This window comes from Urocampus carinirostris, chromosome 19 (genome assembly GCF_059441175.1).
Source record: "Urocampus carinirostris isolate Australia breed hairy pipefish chromosome 19, RoL_Ucar_1.0, whole genome shotgun sequence".
NCBI classification, from domain to species: Eukaryota; Metazoa; Chordata; class Actinopteri; order Syngnathiformes; family Syngnathidae; genus Urocampus; species Urocampus carinirostris.
In genome coordinates this window covers 8,421,705-8,435,964 of record NC_142367.1, presented here as the reverse complement: position 1 = coordinate 8,435,964, position 14,260 = coordinate 8,421,705, and the positions used below count along the sequence as shown (strand labels likewise).

The following is a 14,260-nucleotide window of genomic DNA, read 5'->3' as shown; positions in this document are numbered from 1 at the left end:
CACCTTTCTCTGGTAACATTGTCATGAAATCATTTTATTCATTGCTGCCACAAACATGCTTTTTGGCAGCTGGCCCACGTGCCACAACTGGCACTCATCTTTGCGAACCGCTGACAGGTCAACAGTGGAAACAGAAAAATCAAGATTGCACTTTTGGATTGTCACTCGTTTTAAAAACCACATCAAGTGTGTTTTGGCATCCTGAAAACAGACAGCTGCCTTTGAAAAGACCAACTTGAAAATATTCTGAACAGAGGGTTGAATATTGAGGTTGTGTTGTAAAACTTTTGTCCTTTAAACCAGTAATGTGTGTCGACGGCAGGATCTGCTCCTGGGCCAGGCATCATCAACAGCTGCAGGAGACACCAACGGGTGTTGCTCCATTAGCCACCACGAAGAGCCTCTTTGCCAGACAGGACCAGGGAGGGGGCCTGTTTCCCAAGGATGCTGAGCAGCGCTTCTAAGCAGGTGCTCCCTTTCAGTTACTCCTACGTCAAAGTTCACAGAATAAAATGCCTCGCTCCGTCTGCCCACGGCTTTCTTGTTGACTAGGGCGGACGGGCGTCGGGAAGACTGGCAGAGGACCGGGAGTCCGGTTGGGAAAATCCACAAGGGCACTTGAGGCACGTTTCTCATAGAACGCAGGGGGCAGGTCATGCTGATAGTGCTGGGGTCCCTGTCCCGATGCCCTTGTTGGACAATTTGGCGCTCTTCACACGTGCGACGTTGTGCCGCTGGCAAAGGCTTGAGCAGAGTTTGTGCTGGCCTGCTTTTTCTGTTGCCAGTTTGCGAAAGAAGCGAAGACTGTTCTTCTGCAAGTGGCGGTACCTCGTCCACTTGTGGCGTGTTGTCCGGGGCCGTCCCACCGAGAATTGTTTTACGCTTTCGAGTCACCGTGGAGACGCCGGCGATGCTGGCCTCTTTCAGCAAGCTCCAAGAAAGCTGAAATCAGTGAAACGTCATAATTCGAATGGCGCCTGTACGCAAGCAGACACGTCTGTAGACTTACCTTGTGCTTAGCAGAGTCGCTGGTAGTGGAATCTGCAGATGGGCAAAAGCAAAAAGAATGAGATGCCACTTGGACGACATTTTGTATTTTACATTCAACTTTGAGAGACGTGGGAATGCCGCATGGGAGTTGAGGGACGGGGTTACGTAAATGCTGCAGCTACTAGCTAGCCCACCGCAACTGGCAAGTTTTGTGCTGTTGCCTTTGACAGAAGTAAATCCTAACCCCCTCTCCATCTACCTTCCTTTTAAAGACCTATACCAAAGCCTGGGGGCATTTCTGGTTGCATAAAAAAGACGAATGGAAAGCAAACACAGCAAACACAAACAAAAGGAAGGAAGGAAGCAAGGCCTGGTCCTACCCAAGAAGCGGATCCGCTGTTTCAGCTATGGGGTAGGGAGGGAAGCAGCAAAAGGAAAGCAGAATTTGGACACAAGTTTAGTTCCAACTGCAGCATTTCCCTCTCAGACTTTCCAACTTAATTCGTTGGTTCAAAAGGAGCAAACGTTCCTAGCAAGCCTCAAATGTTAGAATTTCTCCTTGTTAAAGAAAACTATTTGGACTGTATCAGGTCTACTTTCGTTTGGCCTTTCAAGTCGAATCATTGTGATGGATTTGATCAAACATGGACGGTCGTGTTTGTGGTCTGCAGCACTGTCTTCTGCTGGTACCCGAAGCGGAGGTCAAAGACTCTCACTCACCTGGGCTTTGTCCCGGCATCCCCGGCCTGCCGATGTTGCCTAGCAAGTGCCGTATGTCTGGCAGGCCCGGCGCTCCATTCTCTGGCGCTCGGTCCTGTTTGTCCAGCTCCCCACCAGAGAAGAACCAGTCGCACTAGGGCAAACCAAGACGAGAAGTGGGTTGGCGATTGAACACTGTACTGTACAAGAAAGTTTAACAACTTTAGCATATATTCATGTTTTTGTGAAAACTGCAAGAGCGCCTCATGTCAATACATCCAACCTGCAAAAGACCACAAGGGCTCCGAGGCGAGCTGTCAAAATGGCTGAAAGCAGGATATTGATAAACGACTAAAATCAATCCAGAACAGCTGTGATTTTGCAACATCTCAGGAAAAAAGTATAAAAGGTTTGCTTCAGATGTCACTTTCACACTCTTGTTAGAATGTAGCCTTTCTCTACATCACAATGGGATCCGATTTAAACTTCTTGAGAAAAAGTGGATCTCCAACATTTTCATCACCCGAAATTCAACAAACACGTGAAGGAAAAGAGGGAAAACTGTCTTCCAACATGACTTTCAAGCTGCTGTTTTCAAGCTTTTCTTTCTTACATGCAGGATGAGCGTCTCAACGATTTTGTATCGGTCAGGCATGTGGGTGACCATGTCCGCCATGCTGTCTTCAGACGTCCTCACCAGCGTGGGGCCAAAGACCAGCGCCAGGTTCCTGGCCTCCATCTGGATAGACACAAGGCGGCCAAATGCTCGACTTTACGTCTTCCAGATGCGACTCCATGGCTAAGCACACCTTGTTCTTTTCTGAGTGGTCGGCGACCCGTTTCAGGTGGCGCATCAAGTATTTGAGCGTGTGGTAGTAGTGATCCGGAAGCTCGTCAATCTGCAGGCAGATCAGGATATGACCAGTGCTGGCAACTAGACGGCACTTATACAAGTAGCTACCAGTTTTTTCATTGTCCTCAGACGCTCCTTGGCGTCCTCCAAGCGGTTGGCATCGATAAAGCGAAGGTACTTGTCTGCCAAAAAAAGAAGACAAGGTCAGGAAAGGCATTTATGACGGAGAGGACAATGAAGCGCTCCTACACACCGTCAGTGAAGAGCGGCTCAGGTAGTTTTCTGAAAAAGGCCTTCAACAGGCTGCTGATGACGTTCAGATCCCGCCAGCGCTGTGGGAGACAACGGGGAGAGAATTTTTCCCCCTTTGCAAAACCAGTGTCCTTCCAAAAACGCCACCGGCTTTACCTCCTCTGCCGTATGGAACTCCAAACCCTTGTTGAGATGCTCCTGCATGTTGGCCACCATCGCGTTGTTACCCGGAACACGGTAGATGCCTGTGTAGTCCAGACCACTAGCCTCTACCACGCTGCAGCACATCTCCACAATCTGGGGGACAAACTGGACACGGGCACCAAAGAGATGTCAGGCTGAGGGACTGGGACTGGGCATGATACGGATACCACTTACTTTGTGGTTGAGTGCAGGCTGGCACTTCTCTAAGCGCACGCCGAAAGCCTTGGGCTCCTCTGTTTTCTTGGACCTTTTTATCAAATGGAGGCCCCACGCCGTCTTTTTCTCAAGTGGAAACCTCAGCTGTGTTCTTCGGGTGGCGCTTTTGGAGTTATCCGATTCGGATCTGCGTTTTGTGTCTTCATCCAACTTGTCGTTGATCGCAGCTTGCCTGGAGTACGTCGTCTCCTATGTTGCAGGTGAAAAATCCACAAAAGGACTACAGCTTACCCATCCCCCCCTTGTGATTTAACCTGCTGGTGGATCTGGCCGTTTTGCTGGATGAGCCGGATCCAGGCCAGCATGTCTTCAGCGTTTTGGGCTTGCAGCAGGAACTCGCACAGGTCGCGCGTCATCAGCCGGAGGGTGTGCTTGCGCTTGGTGTGGCCTGTGGCCACGCCCACCAGGCATCCGCCCAGGCTGATTGGGGGGTGCTCGTCCAACCCGCCCAGGACTGCCTCTCGCTTGTCTTTGTAAAGGAAGAGGGCGTGGCCGCCCAACACTGCAAAGACGCGCTTCCAAGTCCGAAGACTGCTTCCCGCTTTCTAAAGGTACCAGCCAAAAATGAAAAAATAATTGTTGTCATTCAGGTCCTGGATTTTACCTTCCCCTCGTCGACGACAATGCGCTTGCAGTGCAGCCAGCCCTCCTTGCACACATCGCTGACAGTGCTGCTGCCCAGCTCCCAGGCTGAGTGGCGCTTGGACCGGGCCTCCTCTCGTCCTCGGAGATTCTCCACCGACTAGAACCCAAAAAAAGAATCCATCTTTTGGCAGACCAGAATTTAATAATGCAAACTCACCCCTTCAAGGAAAAAACTCTTTACTCTTTTTGGAAGTTTCCTGTGGGACACAAAGGACACAATCTCGGTCTTGTGCTTTGACCCATTTTCAAGACCAGAAATTAAACAACCAGACCAAGCAAAATTCCCCAAAAATATGGGCGCGACCTTACGTGAAAAGGTGGCCCTCCTCTCGGAAGTTGTTGAGACCTTCGTCGCATGACTTTGAGCGCTCGGTGGAAATGGCTAGCAGGTATGAAGAGCGCCGGACTTTGATATTTCCTGCTCACAACACAAACAAGGACAACACCGGTACAGGTGAAAAGTGAGTTCTCGCATCACATGCCAGGGTTAGTCAAAGCTTTCATCAGTGTCAGACTTAATGCGATTAGTGCAAGGAAGACCGACCTATGAAAGGGATGGAGGCCAGTGAGTTGTAGGCTTGCCGAGCCAGGCTGCTGTCGGCACTGCCAACAGACCTGGGAGAGGGTCTTGCAGTTGAGGACCCGGGCGATCCAGGGCTCATTCCAGTGGGAGAGGGACTTTTGTCGGGCTGTTTTCTAGAGATGGGGGTGATAAGTGCGCGGGCAGCAAAGCCCGTCTGGGTAACCACGTCTGACGCAGACAGGCCAATAGGCCGCGGCGTTAGGATCGGTGGTTCTTGACCAGCAGCAGAAGTGGGGGTTGGCGTAGGAGGCAGGAGCTGGCGCCTCTGTAAAGATGCAGGCGGGCTGTTGTTATCGTAAGACTGGGTGGCGGTGGGCTTGGTTTGGTGCTCGGCCAGCTGTTGAACCGTAGGAGGCGCTGCAAAGTCTAATTGGGTGTCATGATCTTGCGCTGCTTTGGGATGCTTTGGTGGACTACAGTGGGAAGACCCCTCAGAGCAGGGCGGCACCATGGCGGAGGCCTTTTCTAAAGTTTCAACAGAGCGGCCAAAGTTGTACTCGTACTTTGCGTACGCCGCCAGCAAACTCTTGGAGCGCCATGGGTCCCGCCCACATCGGCCCAGCAGATGCGAATGGTGTTGTTCTGAGGCCGTTTGATGATGACGCCAGAGGGTCTCCGATGGGACGGCAAAGCTCTGCCCCAAGCCTCGGTCGGACGAAGCCTGGCCCTGCAGGGGATCAGAGACTGTGGGTAGGTCGCTGAGGTGGGCTGGGGCAGCTGAGGCCACGGCGGCGTTGTGGTTGGCAAAGTGAAAGTCGAGGGCGCTGGCAGCCGAGGTGGGGCGGAAACGGCGAGACGGAACAAAATCGGCGTCCACTTCCTCGCAGGCTCGTCTCCAAGAGGGTGTTGGAGACAACTGGTGGCGGATGTCGGTCGGGCCGGGCCTGCACTGACAGTCGTCCAAAACGCTGACGGGTCGGTGACCTGCCCGAGACGCCAGTGAGATGGGATTGCCAGATGAACAGTAACGGAGGGGGGGCTCGACGAGGCCTCGTTCCTTCGCCCAAACGTCTTCTGACAAGTGGACCTCCTGGGAGGACGCCTGTCAGACACAGACAGAAGACATTCACACTTTGTACGGCACCTGACCAGGGTGCCGCAAGAACCTGTTTGAAAATTCAAACCGGTAAAATGGAAAGAAATGTGAAAACTCACACTTATCAACTGGAGCAAGTCTTGATCTTTGGCCATCACCGACAGCTCTAAATACCTTTCACTAGTAAAATAGCATACTTCACACAAAAGAACATTTTGACGTTTTTACGAATGCTGTCCTTTACCTGTTTTGGATGAGTCCAATCACCTGAGAGTAGCTCATTCCTAAAACGTTCTCACCATTCACTTGAACCAGACGGTCCCCTGACACACACAAACAACAAAAAAATTGCCCTCGATCATAGACCAAAGATATACTATATAAGGCGCACATAAGTCTCTGATTTCATTCAAAATGTAAGACGCACCCTATCGGGGAGTGCGAATCGGTGTGTGGCAACCAGATAGGTGATAGGGTTGGGAGCTCGCCCCAGAGAATGTCAGGTTACAGGTTCGAGCCCAAGCTGATTCATTCATTTTTGGGTAAAAACCCTATGATTTTTGAGATCAGTCACATTTCCAACTAATTGTGACTTTTATGTATCTTCTGTGACCTTCAATCTTCTCTTGTTATATTGCCATCACATCCGGCTTGCGGCAGACAACACGTGACGTCATACGCAATGCAACGTTAGCGGAAGTGCTCATGAATGCTAACACCATACGTTATCTAGCAATTTGAAAGTTATTGTGCTACCAGAGGCTAAAGAGAGTTGTCCCACCAAACATGAAAAAAACCTCCCTTTACCTCCATTGAATGCTCTCTGTGTTTTCGTCTGCCCTGGTGTGTTAATGTCTACGCGGAAGATCATGGAAATTGAGCAGCCGCAAGAGAATTTAATATGTTGTTGATAAATACAGCAATAGCTACGGAGAGTGCGCCTTTTAACACATGGGCATGAAAATACAAAACTTTTGGTTCCCATCAAGAAACCGAGATATTTTTTTTCATGAATATTCACCAATTACCACGTTTGGCCAGAAAAACAACCAGCCCCATTAAATAGAATTGTAGCGGATTACCGGTGCGCAGGCCAGCTTGATGGGCGGGGCTATTTTCTTTGACACTCTTGACAAAAATGGTGTCCACAGCCTCCAGATGAGCACCTGCGGCAAACAAACACACAGGTGAAGATCTACTTGGAAAGCATCCACGTGAACCAACTTTAACTAAAAAAGGGTTTTTAAAATGGCCTCACATTTTTGGACAGCATTTCCATTTTCTTCATCCTTTGAGAAGAACAGAACATGTTAGAGGGATTTTAAATCGTGGGGAAACATTGAAAGACTCAGCATATTTCCACTTGCTGTATGAATTGAAACCAACCGAGTTCATTCGAGGGAAAACAGGGCCATCAGGGAGTGGGGCAATGGGGGGGGGCGAAAGGACAGGGGTGAAAAAGTGCAAGCGGCTTACCTTGATGTCAGGCAGACAGGACACGGGAGGGTAAACGATAAAGTGGCGCAGGGTAAAACCGAAGCCTTGCGAGTTCTTCTGGAGAAAGACGGTTCGAAAGCCGCGCCGCCGCTCACCCTTCGCTTTGGTCCAGCGGCTGCTGTGGTGGGATCGCACCATGCTTGCGTTTGGTCCTTGAGCCTGTCAGGAGCAAATCGAGGGATCGTAAATCGATCAGGAATGCTGAGGTCCGAGATCGACCCCAAAGAACCGGTTTCAAATCGTCTGTTGTGATGGGTGGGACATGGCAACGGCATGACCCACGAATGACTCAGTACGCCATCGCTTAGTTGTGTTTGTGCTCAGCCATCTTACCAGAGAGGCAAGGGGGTGGCACCCGGGCGATATTGGCGCAGAAAGAACCTTAAGCGAGGCCAACCAAATGCAACGAGGCTCGGCGTGGCTGCAGTCCACCCCTAGCGAGCACAAGAAGCGCCAGATGTGTCCCGAGGGGGCCGGGGCCACGCCTGGCACCCTTGGCATTCCCGGGGAACAGCGGCAATGCCGAACCAAAACCGTCCACGAGGAGTGCGTCGAGTCGTGGCAGTGCTCGACGCTCGCCCTCTTGGAAGGCGCCAGTGCCACCGGACCGTGAATCAGGCGCTATATTTAGTCTTGCTCTCCGACCAGCCGCAAGCGCTCCTCGGTTTCGGTGTTTGGGGTGACGGCAACTGGAGGAGTCCTGGGTACCGATCGATCCACGTGACGTCGGTTATCATCGAAGCAACTGAGACGAAAATCTGAAGAAGAAACTCCACAAGAATATCTTGAAGATGAAGAGCATCCTGGCTTTTTGTCCTCCCTCTCTGGCACTTTCTCTCTCTGGCTTTGATTTTCCCTGTCACATTCCTTCACATTCCCGGCTCGCCTCCTTGGGCCGAGCGACTAGTCATCCTGAGAGTCGAATTTTTCTTGCCATCTCAATTTCCTGACAGGCCAGCACTCTTTTTTCTGCTCCTTTGACTTTGCAAATTGGGTTGCATCATTGCTGGTCACGTGACGTCCTAACCAAATTCATCTTGAGGCTATCTTAGAGCATTTCCTTGCTCTTTATTCGCAATCAAGATGAGGAAATCAGGACGGCGTCTTGTGAGTCACGTTTGGCCTCCGCCAGAGGCCGGCGGAGAACGTCACATGAGTGCTGCCCCCCCGAGCTTCAAAATGCTGCGGCACAACTTATACGACGCAAACAAGAACATCGTTCTCGTTTTTGCTAAATGCGGAGAAGGTGTGTATACAAATACATACACACACATGTCACTGATCATCGAGCATAATTGCAAACCTGTCAACGTATAAGTTTTCCCCAAATTTTATTGCTCATTTTTTGATCATTTCAAATTGTGTACACCGTATAACCATTTTGTATGGGAAATAAATACAATAAAATACACTGCTATATATAATAAGTGACACTGAATTTACTGCAAGTGGGGAAAAAACTAAGAAGGTTGGTGAAAGAATTGTCTCATCTCATCTCATTAGCTGTACCGCTTATCCTTATTAGGGTCGCGGGGGGCTGGAGCTAATCCCAGCCATCTCCGGGCAGTGGGCAGGGGACACCCTGAACTGGTTGCCAGCCAATCGCAGTGAAAGAATTGTGTTTTTTTGTTGATAAAACAAACTTGTTTATACAAAATGTCTTTGTTCTTCTCAATATAGTCTGTCTTGCTGTGAGTAAATAGATGTGATTTGTGTTTGTGAGATTTATTGTTCCCTTAAGAAGGGGAATTGCAATCATTGATAAGATGAGCAATCGGCAGAGGTCGACAGGTATGTAATTGCAAGCGTCAAACACGATTCCCGGATGGACAAAATAGAAGTGATGGGATGCACGTTGGCAAGCCTGGCCACGCCCATCTGTCGTTTTGCAGAAGCGCAAGGGGATTTGCTTTTAATCTGATCATCTAATCCTCGTCCGTGAGGCTGCAACCAAACAGAGCTACGAGCTCACATTGTTGCAGAACGCTCTTATTGACTCCCAAGGCTGAAGATTTTCCCAGTGTTCTAAATACATTTTGGATTCAGAAGCAAACGAAATATTGCCTCAATCAATAAAACCTCAAAGGGTTGTGTATAGCCACTCGAGAACCAGAAAACTTACAATGCGTTTGAACCATGAAAGCAGCAAAGAAATGCCGGCGCAGGAAGAGTAACTCCCCAGACCAATCCAGGTCAACAACTGGCGGCGTGACTCGGAGCCACGGTACACGTGTGCACCTTCATCACCTCCCAACCACCCCAAAGACCTGCAGGCCTTTACCCCGGGTTTGCAACATGGTTGGACGTCTCTTTTGGTCCAACACAAGGCCGTTCGTGTTGAAGAACTGACATTTGGACTGGGATTTCAGAGAGAGGCTATTGGGCGTGGTTAAGATCATGGAGAGTCTGCCAAAGGAACAGAATCCAATAACTCATCACCATAGCCTGTCTCCTACAGAAACAGATGTTCCTCAGAATAATCTAGGGCAACCATTGGACCCACAATACACGTGTGCACCTTCATCACCTTCCGACCACCCCACGTACCTGCAAGCATTCATTGACTTTTTCAGTCCGGGGTTTTTTTGCACAGTGGGGATTTCTATGGGTGCAAAACAAGATTGCTCGTGAAATTCTCAGAATGAGGCTGTCGGGGGCGGCCAAGATAGCCCAAGGATAGAAGTCCAAGAAAAGTCAAGGCCAATGACCAATCACTGAAGTCCGTTTTGTATTGCGACAGGTGTCCCTGCAGACGGTGATCTCAATGAGACGTTGAGACTTTGACAACCAAGAATCCGGGCCAGTTGATGTCAACGGAAAGTCAACAATCTGTCGCAGGGACTCGGCTTTTGCCGCAGGCTCCTTCAGGGCCAGAATCTACATCTTCCACTCGTTTGTCGGATTGCTTGATTGATTGATGCAATCGTGGTCAGCGTGAGTCGACTCGACCACGTCTGGATAATAGCCAGATGACGAAAAGACCACAGAGAGCCCTTGAGGGAGCGCTCAAAAGAAAACCTTTTGTCAGGTCGGGATGAAATGGCCTTGCACAAACACGTGAGCGCACACACACGGCCAGCTTTCATAATTCTATTTTAAGCGCGAATGAAGTTAAGTGAACTGGAGCGGAGGAAACAAATCCACGTTGGCACAAGCGCCCTAGCCCCGCCTCTCCACGCCGACCAGCAGTGAGCCCGACAGGGTAACACTACCGAATTGCTCCGCATCAAGCTTGCTTTCTATCTGACGTCCTCAATTTGCCGAATTTAAAAAAAAGCTTGGAGCGACTTAGCTGCCTTTTGCAAGATGATGATTGCTTCCTTTCGGTTTTTGTTTTTGTTGAGTTTACCTTTCAGCTGCGTTTCAACAATAAGTTTTCAGATCACCCTTTGTGATGTTTCCTCATTATGTAAAAGATTTACAAAATAAGTTTTCATTGGGTGCAAAAAAGCAGATTTTGCATGGATGGAGGTGACATGTCCTTACCCATATCGAGCAATCATTATTTTGTCATTAACAACGTTATGTAATCACTCAACATTTAAAAAAGATCGATCAATTAACATATTGTTCACTGGGCAGCGTACAAAGGGTTAAACCACGTTCTCTGCCGAAGTCCTGAGTCATAAAACTACAGGTATTGGCTGTGCCTTTCGATTATTCCACATGAGACTTAAATATGGTCCTGACAAACACCGATACCAAACCTACATCTTTGATTGTGTGCATATCCTAGAAAATCGCGCTCATTAGTGCTGAGCTATTTTTGTATTTGATCTGACAGAGGGAGGGATGGGTAAGGGGGGTGTTGCACCTGGGGCATGTGGGTTCCACCTTAAAGGCACCATCTCGTGCACAAGTTTATGAGATCTTTTTGAGAAGTTTATGCTCGGACTCAAACTTGTTGGTCCACTTGTGAAAAGAAAAATGTGAAAAGATTTGAATCGAGTGTGTAGAAGCAATGCTGAAGAACTTCGAGTGCAGTCCGAGGTTTTTCAATCACAGGCCACTAATTGTTGTTTTGGGGAGGCAGCTAAGCTAGTTGACAAAAGTGGCCGAAATTCTCATGGAAAGCGAAAGACATTTCCACAAAGTTGTTCAGCAGCATGCATTTGATGTCCCAGTGGTGCTTGAAAGCATCTTCTGGTCATTAAAACAACAATGACTTTGAACAATAAGCAATAAATACGTGAATTATCATATAAATGGGCATTATTAAAGTACTTGTAGGTGGAGAAATGTGTATTTATTTGACATTACATGAAGTTCCCACAGAGGCAACTGACATAACTGTCCGACATCTTGCTGCTAAGGGTACTCGTTAAAAATGTTTTCATTTTTCTCTCCTTTTTTTTTCTTGCTTTTTTTTCCCTATATATATATATATCTATTTATTTTTTTGCTTATTTTCCCTTTATGTCTTTTTGCTTGCTTTTTCTCATTCTTCTTTTATCTCGTTTTTCCCCTTTAGATTATTTTATGTTCCTCTTACTTTAATCTTTCTTAATCCTTTTTTTCTTATTTGTTTGCGAACAGAGCAGCCAAATAATAAGAAGAAAATGTTGCGTTTCTGGCTCAGGATTCAAGTCCAGATACCGCAGCCTCTCCGTGTGGAGTTTGCATGTTCTCTCCGTGCCTGTGACATTCCCAAAAACATGCATGTCAGGGTAATTGGTCTGTCCAAATTGTCCCTCAGTGTGAATGAGCGAGTGAGTTGTCTGTCCCTGTGTGCCCTGTGCCTGTCTGGCAACCGGTTCAGGGTGTCCCCTGCCTACTGCCCGAAGATGACTGGGATGGGCTCCAGCACCCTGCGACCCTACTGAGGATAAGCGGTGCAGGTAATGGATGGATAGATGTTGCGGTTCACTGGCCCCCTATCCAGCATGTAGGATATTGCCAGCTCTCGCTACCTTAGCAGAACCTAAACCTAGAGGACGCCTTAAACCTGCTTTTTGGAACTGTTACCATCAGGCCAATGGTTAAGATCCCACAAGGCCAGAACTAACAGACTAAGGGATAGCTTCTTCCCCAGAGCTATCAACACACTAAAGCACAGTTTTCGAATAGTGTTTTAAGTGTAATATCCCGGTTCTAAGTGCAATGTCCTGGTCTTAAGTGCAATATCCCAGTTGTGTTTAGTTTTTATTTTAGATCGGAACACAATATACTAGACGTGGTCATGTCCTATTTTCTATTTAGAATATTTTTATTATTTCATTTGTATTATTTTGCCAACTTGAGTGCAATCCTAATTTCGATGTAGCAAACGTAACATGGGCGTAACCAGTATGTGCTTGAGCACCCCCAAATTCAAGCTAAGCACCCCCAGAAATGATACTATGAAAAACGCTAGATAATATTTTTTTTCTTTAAAAAGTAAAAGAAAACAAAAATGTGAACAACGCATTGTCAGATACACTCCACTACCTTGAAATGGTACAGTCCATTTGATTCCTAGGACCGCTTTCGCCCCCTCCCTGCGGCATAGCGGCGCAGTTTGTGGAGGCTCCCACGTAAGTGTTGGGTGGAATTAGAAAGTGTTGAATAGAATGCATCATTGTCTAATAAGTTCCATGCTTCTTCTGTCTCTGTATTCTTTTAGAAATAAATAAGAAAAAATGTACATGGCATAGTAAGTGTTTCTGCTAACAACATAGTGAAATGTGATGTTCACAAAAGGGAAGTGACACTCCTAAAGAGTGTTGAATGAGACTAAATCACTTGAGAGAAATGAACCAGCCCGACATGCACTCCCAAACCTCTGAACCTAAAATCGCCCCTGCATTAAACCACATTTTGGAACACAGTTTTAAAAGCATTATCCCGGTTGTGTATAGTAGTTATTTTAGATCTGGGTACTTTGTATAAGAGGTGAATACTTTAATTTTTTTTCATTTGTTATATTTTTATTGTATATTTTACCAACTGGAATGTAACACAAATTTCTTTGTAGCAACACAATGATAATAAACATGATTGTCGCGGAAACGCGCATGCGTGGGTGAGGGCTCACCTGGTCCATGGTTCCAAAGTGTCCGATGTGTTTCAAACAGGACGAGGACCCAGAGGTCTTCAGCCACACGCACGCGCCTCAGGGCGAGGAAACAAACGAGATGTAAAGCGCGCCCATCACCTTTCTATCTCCTCACTTTTAGCACTTTTATGCTGTCCCAAATGTAAAGTCCGTCGTAGTAATTGCGCCAAAGCCGTCCATGTCTTCAGGTGGTCCAGTCCGGTCCGGCGTTGCTGGCTGGATGGCTGTCTCTTTGTGTGCGCGTACTGGAAGTTGTCCCCACGTCAAAATCCCTCCCCGAGCTCGTCCTTGTTGTTGTTTCTCGCCCCCCTTCCTCGCTGTGGAGCGCATTAACGAGAGGACGGGATGAGGGAGGGATCGAGAGGGAGGGCATGCGTGCGTGCGCGTCCCATGTGACTGCGTGCGGGCTCGCGCGCTCCGATGGGGGCTTCTTCCCAGCTGTCACCTCAAAGACAATAACAATGATATTAAAAGAAAAGTTGAAAAATCTTGATATTGTTTACTCTAGATTTATAGCTGCACAAATATATGTTGACAATATCTGTGTATTATTTGTTATTGCAACATCCATTGCAGCCTGGTCATCCTGGAAGGGGGATTACCACATGTGCAGTCCATTTTTCCTCATGTTGAGGTTTTTTTTTAAGTTTTTCCTTGCCCTCATGTAGGTTTTAGACTAGGGGATGGTGTAATAATAGTCTGTGGTTTGCAATAACCTGTGCAGCCCTTTGTGATTAAGTGCTATACCAGGGGTCGGGAACCTTTTTGACTCAAAGAGCCATAAAAGCAAAAAATATTAATTTTATTTTGGGAAAGAGCCACACCATATATTATGAGACAAATTTACTAAATTGCTAAACCGGCGCCCCAGACAAAAGCTTAGTCTTCAGCACATTTATTTTTGATGATTTGATAAAAATTATGAAAAGAGAATAATGCCAGAGCCCCTGTCCCAAATTCAACAAACAGACCACTTTAAAATTGTCTCTTTCTTGCAATTACTCAAGATCGGTTAAACTCCTTTTGACCTTTTTTTTCATACATATTGGTTTCAAAACCAGATGCAAGCAGTTATTGTGTAAAAACGTCACAACATTCTGAGAATAGGGAGCCTTATGTGCTTACCTTTGGCGAGAGATGGGAGGGAATGCTTGTACTTTTTGCATAGCTCCACACATCCCTCCCACTCACCCAATCAAATGACTAAGTTCACTTCCGGTGTTCTGGCGTATTTACAGTTCTGTGGATTCA

The 14,260-nt window shown here is 47.5% G+C and overlaps 1 protein-coding gene across 4 annotated transcripts; it reads right to left on the bottom strand.

The window, feature by feature from the left end:
• Positions 1–13: 13 nt before the first annotated feature.
• LOC148347079 (rho GTPase-activating protein 23-like) lies at positions 14–13,321 on the bottom strand. Of its 4 annotated transcripts, XM_088324256.1 has the most exons (21): positions 7,309–7,823; positions 6,955–7,134; positions 6,737–6,767; positions 6,561–6,644; positions 5,723–5,801; positions 5,598–5,658; positions 4,404–5,484; positions 4,169–4,277; positions 4,017–4,056; positions 3,819–3,956; positions 3,469–3,759; positions 3,173–3,403; positions 2,951–3,103; positions 2,796–2,874; positions 2,651–2,724; positions 2,499–2,588; positions 2,303–2,428; positions 1,711–1,843; positions 1,371–1,395; positions 1,010–1,041; positions 796–942 (listed from the first exon to the last, which is right to left on the bottom strand). In XM_088324256.1, the coding sequence occupies exons 1-20, from the start codon at positions 7,474–7,476 to the stop codon at positions 1,017–1,019; spliced, it is 3,198 nt and encodes a 1,065-aa protein (XP_088180382.1). In that variant the 5' UTR covers positions 7,477–7,823; the 3' UTR covers positions 796–942; positions 1,010–1,016. The 4 variants fall into 4 exon arrangements, with proteins under 4 accessions (XP_088180381.1, XP_088180380.1, XP_088180379.1 ...); XM_088324255.1 differs by lacking the exons at positions 1,371–1,395; positions 7,309–7,823 and adding an exon at positions 12,989–13,321 and having other exon boundaries at positions 14–942; XM_088324254.1 differs by lacking the exon at positions 1,371–1,395 and having other exon boundaries at positions 14–942; positions 4,041–4,056.
• Positions 13,322–14,260: the final 939 nt, after the last annotated feature.

Coding starts and splice junctions, on each gene's coding strand:
- LOC148347079 (XM_088324253.1), bottom strand. CDS start 7,476: ATGCCAAGGGTGCCAGGCGTGGCCCCGGCCCCCTCGGGACACATCTGG. Junction 5,802..6,560: donor TCAAGCTGGCCTGCGCACCG/GTAATCCGCTAC, acceptor TGTGTGTGTCAG/GGGACCGTCTGGTTCAAGTG. Junction 3,404..3,468: donor ACGGCCAGATCCACCAGCAG/GTTAAATCACAA, acceptor CCTGCAACATAG/GAGACGACGTACTCCAGGCA.